This window comes from Neolamprologus multifasciatus, chromosome 1 (genome assembly GCF_963576455.1).
Source record: "Neolamprologus multifasciatus chromosome 1, fNeoMul1.2, whole genome shotgun sequence".
NCBI classification, from domain to species: Eukaryota; Metazoa; Chordata; class Actinopteri; order Cichliformes; family Cichlidae; genus Neolamprologus; species Neolamprologus multifasciatus.
The window spans coordinates 15,778,560-15,787,770 of NC_140439.1; the positions used below are offsets into that span (position 1 = coordinate 15,778,560).

The 9,211-nt window shown below is 42.7% G+C and overlaps 1 protein-coding gene across 1 annotated transcript; it reads left to right on the forward strand.

The window, feature by feature from the left end:
* Positions 1-1,035: 1,035 nt before the first annotated feature.
* grk1a (G protein-coupled receptor kinase 1 a) lies at positions 1,036-8,035 on the forward strand. The gene is made up of 7 exons (XM_085171370.1): positions 1,036-2,020; positions 2,442-2,569; positions 2,726-2,883; positions 4,487-4,570; positions 6,312-6,436; positions 6,657-6,858; positions 7,252-8,035. The coding sequence occupies exons 1-7, from the start codon at positions 1,319-1,321 to the stop codon at positions 7,542-7,544; spliced, it is 1,692 nt and encodes a 563-aa protein (XP_085027496.1). The 5' UTR covers positions 1,036-1,318; the 3' UTR covers positions 7,545-8,035.
* Positions 8,036-9,211: the final 1,176 nt, after the last annotated feature.

Consider the following 9,211-nt stretch of genomic DNA (forward strand, 5'->3'; position numbering starts at 1 on the left):
AAATCCAAACAGAAATGAAAACCTGAGTCAGTTTGGCCTCTGAAACATTTGACTAATTCTGATGTACTAAAGCACAAACTTTATAGGTACTAACCCATTTTTTGTGACACAGATTCAACAAGATGCTGGAAATGCTCCTCCAGCAGGTATTTTGCTCCATGATGACATGACAGCACCACAGTTTCTGCAGATTTGTTGGCTGCACATCTGTCACATCCTAAAGGTGCTCTACTGGGTTGAGTGTAGGTTATTTTAATACAGGGCTGCAAAAACTTCAAATTCAGCTTCACGTGGAGGCTCCGCCGGCTTCCTTCACTGCTACTAAGTTCATATATTTTAATGACACCAGCTACTCCAGCTACTATGAAGCATTGTCATGTTCAAGAATCCAGTTTGAGATGATCTGAGCTTCTGCTGTTGTAGGTTTGATGTTTTGTGCATTCAGAGATGCTCTTCTTCATACATTGGTTGTAACAAGGGATTATTTGAGTTACTGTTGCCTTCATATCAGCTCGACGCAATCGGGCCATTCTCCTCTAACCTCTGACATCAACAAGACATTTTTCCCCAGAGAAAACTGCCGCTCACTGGAATTTTTCTCTTTTTTCTCTCTCTGCTTCCTTTCCTTTCTCTTTACCCAAGAGATGGTTCTGTGGGAAAATCCCAGCAGATCAGCACTTTCTAAAATTCTCAGATCAGCCTGTCTGGCACCAACAACCATGCCACATTCAATGTCACTTAAATCGCTTTTCTTCACTTTCTTAATGTGCAGTTAACAGGTGTACCTAATAAAGTGATAGAGAACTTTACTCTCTCTCTTCACTGCTGTTATTACTGTCCCGCTACATACATGCATATTTTTACCTAATTTGTCTCTTTTTCCTCTTTCATTTTCTGCCTCTACTCTCCATCGTGTTCCCTCACACCTTGTTCTCATCCCGTCTCCGGCACAGAGCACATGGTCGGGCACGGGGCAGAGCATTACAGAGATTCAGCGTGGATAAGTGTCTTTGAGGAAAGGTGATGAGTCAGGTAGATCTGCATGTGCGTGTGCATGTGTGAGAGGAAGAGACTGTCAGGGAGGGAAGTCACTCTGTGGCTGTGCAGTGAGCAGATGCTCACATGTGCGAGTAACTCTGCTTCTGAATCACCGGAGGAAGAAGTCCTCTCCTACATCACTTACTTCTCTGTGATTTTTGTCTGCATTTTGCAATTTCTTCATCTCGGTTCTCATTTGCAGACTTTCCCATCTGCTTTTTCTTCCCTGTAACACTTTAGTTGCATCTCTTTATCCTTCCCTCCTTTTCTCTTATCCACCATGGATATCGGTGGCTTGACGACAGTTGTGGCCAACTCTGCCTACATCTCGGCCCGCGGAAGCTTTGATGGCACTGCCAACCCAGCGGCCAACCGAGACAAGAAGTTCCACTCCCGCCTGAAGCTGCCTCACATCACGGTGTGCGAGGGTCTGCGGGAGACTTTAGACCTGGGCTTCCAGACGGTCTGTGTGGAGCAGCCCATCGGCAAACGTCTCTTCCAGGAGTTCCTGGAGTCCAACAACGAGTACAAAGGCCCCAGCCGTCTGTGGAAAGACATCGAGGAGTACAACAATGCCGAGGATGAAGATCGAGTCAACAAAGCGTGCAAGATCATATCGCGTTATATGGAGCCTGATGCCAAGTATTACTGCCCCTTTCTGCCAGAAAATGGCATCACGAAGGTCAAAGAGAAGCACCAACAGGCTTCTGATGACCTTTTCAACGAGACCATGGACAGTGTGATGGACTTCCTCAAGGAAGTGCCCTACACTTTTTTCCTGGAGAGTATGTACCTGAAGAGGTTTCTGCAGTGGAAGTGGCTGGAGATGCAGCCCATGGGAGATGACTGGTTCATGGATTTTCGTGTACTGGGAAAAGGGGGTTTTGGGGAAGTCTTTGCCTGTCAGATGAGGGGCACGGGGAAACTGTATGCCTGCAAAAAGCTCAACAAGAAGAGGCTGAAGAAGAGAAAAGGCTATGAGGTAAGGAGTCATGCCACCTGCTCTATTATAGGTCCAGCAGTTCATGAAGTTGTTCAAATACAGGAACCTTTTTGATTTAGTTTCCATGAGGTTCTGCAGGACCTTTACCTGTAGTAGCTGACCAGCCTACCTGTCTAAACAGTCAGTGTTAGGATAGAGGCTTACAGGTGAGCACCATAGGCTTATATGATTAGTCCTCTCGGCATTAGTACATTTTGATCTCCTTATAGCATAAAGTGCCAATCCTGTCATGTTTATAAATGGAGCGGACCCCAACTGAAGTCTCCTGTCTCTAGTCATCAAAGCAGACACAAGAAGACGCTGCTAAAGTTGGAGAGCTGGTGCAACTGGAAATGCAAGTTCAGATATTGTTAATCACAGAGTTTCTCATGTCTCCTGCTGTCTCCTCTGCTGCCTGCAGGGCGCGATGGTGGAGAAAAGGATTCTGGCCCGAGTTCACAGCAGGTTCATCGTCTCTTTGGCGTACGCCTTCCAGACGAAAACGGAGCTGTGTCTGGTCATGACCATCATGAACGGCGGAGACTTGAGGTTAGATCATCTTTTCTCTTTGACCCATCATCCTACACCTTTTAAGGCTCATAGAGGTAATTTAACAACTTGCAACCCCAAAACTAAGAATTATTATTGTGATTTAGGGATTTTTGCCTCGGATGAACCTACAACATCTCTCTCTGATCGCATTAGGTACCATATCTATAATGTGGATGAGAACAACCCGGGATTTGAAGAGCCACGAGCCTGCTACTATGCTGCGCAGATCATCCAGGGCATGGAGCACCTCCACCAGAAGAGGATCATCTACAGAGACCTCAAACCAGAGAATGTGCTGCTGGATAATCAAGGTAAAACACTCGTGAACAAGATGACTCCAAGGTAACTGTCTAGTCTGCAGTGCTCATGCCACCACGTACAGACAATGTAAACATGAATGAAGAGATAGTATGAGGTCAGCAGTGAATTATACAGCTGGTTACCTGCAGGATCATGGATATCACATTTAAACAATTTTCAGACTGGTAATACAGTCATGTGAAACCTATTTCCACTGCTTGCAAGGACACAGGAAAATCCTATGTTTAACATCTGGCAGTGACCATCAGTTATAGACACAGACAATAAGAGAGGCACTCATGGGACTCGAAGGATCCTGATTTCTGTGAGAGAATTCCACAACAGGAAATATGACCAGAGAAGAAATTAAAACCATATTTCAGGGCTTTTTTTTTTTAATCAAAATTGATTGAACATCCTTTACACACCGTTTGTATGTTCGAGTCAGCATATATATCTTATATATAATTTAAACATATTTCTCAAAACAGCAGCCACAAGTAAAGAGCCAGAAGCCTTTATAAAACGGCTGCTGACTGCCTAGAATTGATCTCATCTCATTCACCAAGAAAGAGTTCTTCCGTAGCTTACATTAAATCTGATGAAAGCAATGTGTTTTTGGTGTCACTGGACAAATAATCCAAAATCGTTACATTTCTGCATGTTGTAAAATCAAGAGGTTTTTGAGAAGGAGCTAGACTCCTGCACTTCCTCCAGGCTCTAGAAAGTCTAACTCCCTACAAGATCATCAGCCTTCCCAGATTAGATCAGGTCAGTCTACAGCAAGTGTGCTGCATAAAGTCTTACTTTTTTAGCCCAAATAATGCCTGTGCTCCTCTGGTGGGAGGGGCTTAGAGCAAAGAGGGGAAAGCTACAGGGGGCATTGGTGTATCAGCTTGTGACCTGTGGCACCGTTCTGTGGTTATCCTGCAAAACATAGTTCATTTCAAATGTGCACAAAGCTGATATTATCTGCTGGTATCTGGTATCTGCATTTATAACGACTGCTGAATGAAAATTGAAAAAGTAAAGAAGGGATGGAAGAAACACCCTTCGACCATTGTGTGACTGCTGATGTTGCATAATTTGCTCACTAGAGGGCAGACTGCAAAAAAAAACAACAACAAGCTCATCCATTTTTGTTTCATACAATTGAAAATTTTATATCAAAATTGAGATATCGGATTTTTAAATAACACAAGATCGGTATCAGTCTCGAAAGTCAGATATTGTTCGGACTTTAGTATTTATTGTGTTTTTAAGATTCCCTAATGACGCATTTAGCCTTAGATAGCGCGCTATATGTTGTGATAATGGTAAAAATTATGCTTCTGTCTCACCTAGCTTTATGCTAACGTGTTTTCCAAAATGGTGAACTATTTCTAAAAAACATTACAAAAGCCTTGTTGTAGCTGCTTGTGCAATTACAGCTCTTCACCTTGACTTGAAATAGCCTCCTGAAGTTAAAACTGACACACACACTTCATACCTACATTACACACAATGTGTTTCACAGCTAACGCAAGGATATCTTTGGGTTATCACACTTCTGCAAGTTAATGAGTTGCTTATCATATCTGTGACGCTGACATTAACCTGTTTGCTCTAACACAGGTAACGTCCGTATCTCTGACCTTGGTCTGGCTGTGGAGCTGGCTGATGATCAGTTTAAAATCAAGGGCTACGCCGGCACTCCAGGTACACCACAGAAAACTCAAATGGAAAAAAAAACCCAACTAAACTAAATTTACCTTGTAATATACTGAAATACAGACTACTACATTTACATTTCACAGTTGAGGATTTTACCTCAGGTGTTTAGCTCTTTGTTGTAGACATGAGCTCCGGCATTATCAAATTAACGTTATCATGTGAGATAAAGTAAAACCACTCAGAGATCATTTGTTTTACACAGTATGATAATAGCGAAGTGTACTTTTGTTCAAGAAAGGCAGTGAAAGTTTATTTGTATGAGACTTTTGATCAACATATAATGAAAACAATGCAAAATTAAAGCTGCAATCAGAAATGCGATGGCACTCACACTGGGCGCATCGAGACATGCGAAACACCTCCTCTGCCCACTAGGTGGCGATGAAAAATATTCTTTTAATTTTCTGTTCCCACTAAGCGGTGCTCTAAATATTACTGTCAAATGCAAATCAGTCTGTTCAGGGCCAGGCTCTCATCATTGGTAGAGATTGTCTGATGCGTCTTTGAGTTACAGCAGTTTTATGCTTTATGGCAAATTATCGAAATTTGCCATGCTGCCATGGTAACACCATTTTGCGAAATCTCAAAAGCTTCGCCATTACCTTCCACCCAGGTCTTTAATTTCAACCTGAGATTATGTTGATCTCCTGAAATCCCGAGGAGGAGTTCGCTAAAGTACGAGGCCTGAAAACTGTGAAAATTTTAGCTAACATTACACATTAAATTCAAAATGTCTGATTTCCTGTTGGGTTTAGGATATGGCTCCAAGAGATTTTTTTGTAAATCTTGATGTCTTTTATCGGGCTGCCAAATTTTAGACTCCTAAATGAAGAATGGTGTGAGGGCTAGTTTTTTGTTTTCTTTTTTAATTGTAGCTGGCGCTGTGGAGCCTTGTTACAATGGTCAATGGAAAGGACCATAAAACATGAAACCTACTTCCTGTTTTGCGGTGATTCACCCTGCCACCAGGGTGCACCATTCAATGTAAACCCACAATGTTAACACTGAAGTATCATCAAAGTGTGATGTTTATTCTGACCGCTTTTGAGGTGGATGGGGTAAACCTGGGAGAAGCAATACATCAAAGTCTCAATAACTACATGTCTTGCTCCCACTAGGTGCCACTCTAACTATTCAAACCTGTTCAGGGTGGGACTCTCATCATGCCTGTGAAGTTTAGGAGACTAGATTTCTTTGAGTTATAGCAATTTCGTGCTTCATGGCAAAGCATTAAAATTCGTCATGCCGTCAGGGTCACACCTTTTGACAAAAACTCACATTTTTTAATGTGAACTAAGACCCACCGTGTACGGCTTTCCTGGACAAATTACGGTTGCTGGCAATGAAATGTGTTTAGGGGCGGAGCCTTATCACACCTGAGTGGTTTGGTCCAGACTGGAAAATGTATGAGTGATTGAGATCTTTGACAGAAACTCAAAAGCTCCACATTTCAATATGGTCCAGATCTGTAGTTCAGACTGAGCAAATATGAAGTTGATCGGATAACATCTCTAGGAGTTCGCCAAAGTACAACATCTGGAAATGGCAAAATGTGCACAAAAATTGAACCTTCAAATAAAAATGGCAGACTTCCTGTTGGGTTTGAATCAATAGATCCCCCTAAATACAAAGGCGTATTCCCTGCTAATGGAGGATACTTTGCCTCATGGTCATTTTCATCCACACTCTGTCTGAAGGGTCGTGACCTCTTTGCTGTCACCTGCAGGTTTCATGGCTCCAGAGCTGCTGAAAGGTGAGGAATACGACTACTCTGTGGATTATTTCACTCTGGGAGTCACTCTGTACGAGTTTCTGGCTGCTAAGGGGCCCTTCAGGACCCGAGGAGAAAAGGTAGAAGCACTGAGATGTGCTATGTGCGATCTCATGTCATTTTCTTTTTGAAGCAGTTTGTAAATTTACCATTTGATCTTTCTGATCTTTTCTCCTCAAGAACCTCTCTTTTCTTTCTGTCATGCATCTTGCTGTCTGTGCAATTATACAAATTTTAACAAAGGTGACAATCGGGTTTTCATTCACCTTCTTTTTTTCTGCTTTGGTTTTAATGTTAAAGGTGGAGAATAAGGTGGTGAAGAAGCGGATTTTGAATGATCCGGTAACTTATCCGGAGAAGTTTAGCGAGAACGCCCGGTCCATCTGTGAGGGTCTGCTGTGCAAAGAGGTCGACAAGAGGCTCGGCTTCAAGAACGACTCGTGTGACGAGCTGAGGGCGCACCCCTTCTTCAGTGAGATAAACTGGAGGAAACTGGATGCAGGTCAGACAGAAACACACAAGGAACCCAAAGTTCCACTGAAGTCTCCCGTTTGTAGTGTCGGCTTTCATCATGGTTGCACTAACACACATCTGTGCATGAGGTTTAAAGAGCGTGACTGGTTTCATTTAAAGCTTGGTGTGATCGGTTTTAGTCCTGATAAAAATCCAGCTGTAGAAACACTCACTCAGACTTCAGGACCTCCCCAACATTAGAAATTATCCAAACCCACATTTATTCTGTGGCTTTTCATCTTCTTATCTTCTCTTTTTAAATGTGCCACAGAAATAAATTCAGCCAGAGCCAAAGCAACAGTTTTGTGCTTTTAATAAGGACCGTGTGTCATGCTAGGGAAGATATAAGAACCCCGCGTCTCTCTGTGTTGTGTCTGCACAGGGATTCTTACGCCCCCTTTCGTGCCAGACTCCAAAACAGTTTACGCGAAGGACGTCGACGACGTCGGAGCCTTCTCCACGGTTAAAGGCGTGCAGCTGGACGACAAGGACGTGGACTTTTTCGACGAGTTCGCCTCGGGGAACATCCCCATCCCCTGGCAGGAGGAGATGATCGAGACCAGCATCTACGGCGAGCTCACAGTCTGGGGTCCGGGTGGCACTTTACCCAACGACCTGCGGCGGGAATCCATCCTGGAGCAGCCGCCCAAGTCCTCCACCTGCGCTGTGTCGTAAAGGGTTTCAAATGACATGAACTTTTTGCTTTTCTTTTTGTACAGGTGGTCAGTACAGGTTAGACATAAGTGTATTTCGTCATGATAAAGTTGCACTGGTGGAACTGCTCTGAGCCATAATCAGGTTTTTACAGTATTATCTGCACTTTGTGTTCAGTTTGTTGCTGTAATGTCATTTTGACTTCTCTTTGAGTTTTACAGGAACGATTGCTTATTCATTGTTTGTGCGTGTGGACCGCAAAAAACAGAGAATTTATATATTTTATTATCCTGCTTTTGTTTGTCTGCTTTCTTTGCCAGCATTCAGACTCTCTGAAATTCAACTTAATTAATCAAAAACATGGCAAAAACGCCTGCACAGGTGAGAGCATGTATGCAGGTTTACGTCTGTGTTTCCACTTTTCAGCTCTAACATTTTTGCACACTTTAATAACAGTCTACTGGTAGCTGTAGAGATATTTATGGATTTAAATAAATACTTTGCCATTAAAATCAGGATTTTGTGTTGTTGTTTCCTCCACTAATACACACAGCGACAAAGATATCAGGTAATAATAAAAATTAATCCGGTGCTTACTGAGTTTAATTCAGTGACAGCAAGGAGCCCAAATCATCACCCCTCCACCTCCGTGCTTGACAGCTGGAGTGTTTGTTCTGTGTGGTTTTTATTCAACCCTGAGCTGTGCTGTCATGTTCCTTTTAGAGAGAAGACACTTTCTCCAAATAATCCATACTGTCATGAACTTTAACATATAACTGTTATGGAACGGCTGTGTGCAGACAGGAATAGGACCCAAGGTGCAGACACTCGGAGGCAAAACTTGAACTCAAAACAGCTTTAATGTTAAACTCAAATATAACATAACTGGAAATATCAAAATAAACTTACACCAGAAGACTGACAGAACACACAGCTAGATAAACAGTAGATCACGACACGGACACAGAGAAACACAGGGCTTAAATACACAGAGGGAGCAATCAGGGAATGGGTAACAGGAGGGAAACACAGCTGGGGCAAATCAGGCCTAACGAGACAAGGGGAAGCGAAACCAGATTCATTAACATCAGACAAGGATCTTCAAAATAAAACAGGAAACATGACACAGACTGAACTAAAGACACAGACTAACACGCGTGCACTGCAACAGAGGGAACAGAGACGTGGGACCAGGGCAGACACAGACACTGACTGGACACAGGGATATAGCAAACAGGGGAGACAGCAACTAAGGATTATACAGAGACAAACCATAAGACATAACCCTAACGAAGAAACCCAAGAATAGAAAAGATAAATAATACAATAAACTCAAAACCCTGGGTCAACGACTCAGGCATCCTAACAATAACATGCTAACTGAGGCCTGTAGAGTCTGAGATGTAGCTCTTGGGGTTTTTTTTTTTTTTCAGTTTCTCCGAGAACTACAAGGGCTGACCTTGGTGTGAATTTGCTGGTACATCCACTCCTGAGAAGACCAACAGATGTCTTGAATGATTTCCACTCTCACTGTGGAATAATAGACTTTAAATTGTCTTGATGCATGCTCAATCATCCAGGTAAGTAAATCTCCAAACGTTGATTCTGTTCATCCTGACGTCCAGATGAACAGTATCAACTTTTGGAGACTTTAAATTGTAAAGAATTGATAGTGTTATAGTTTTACA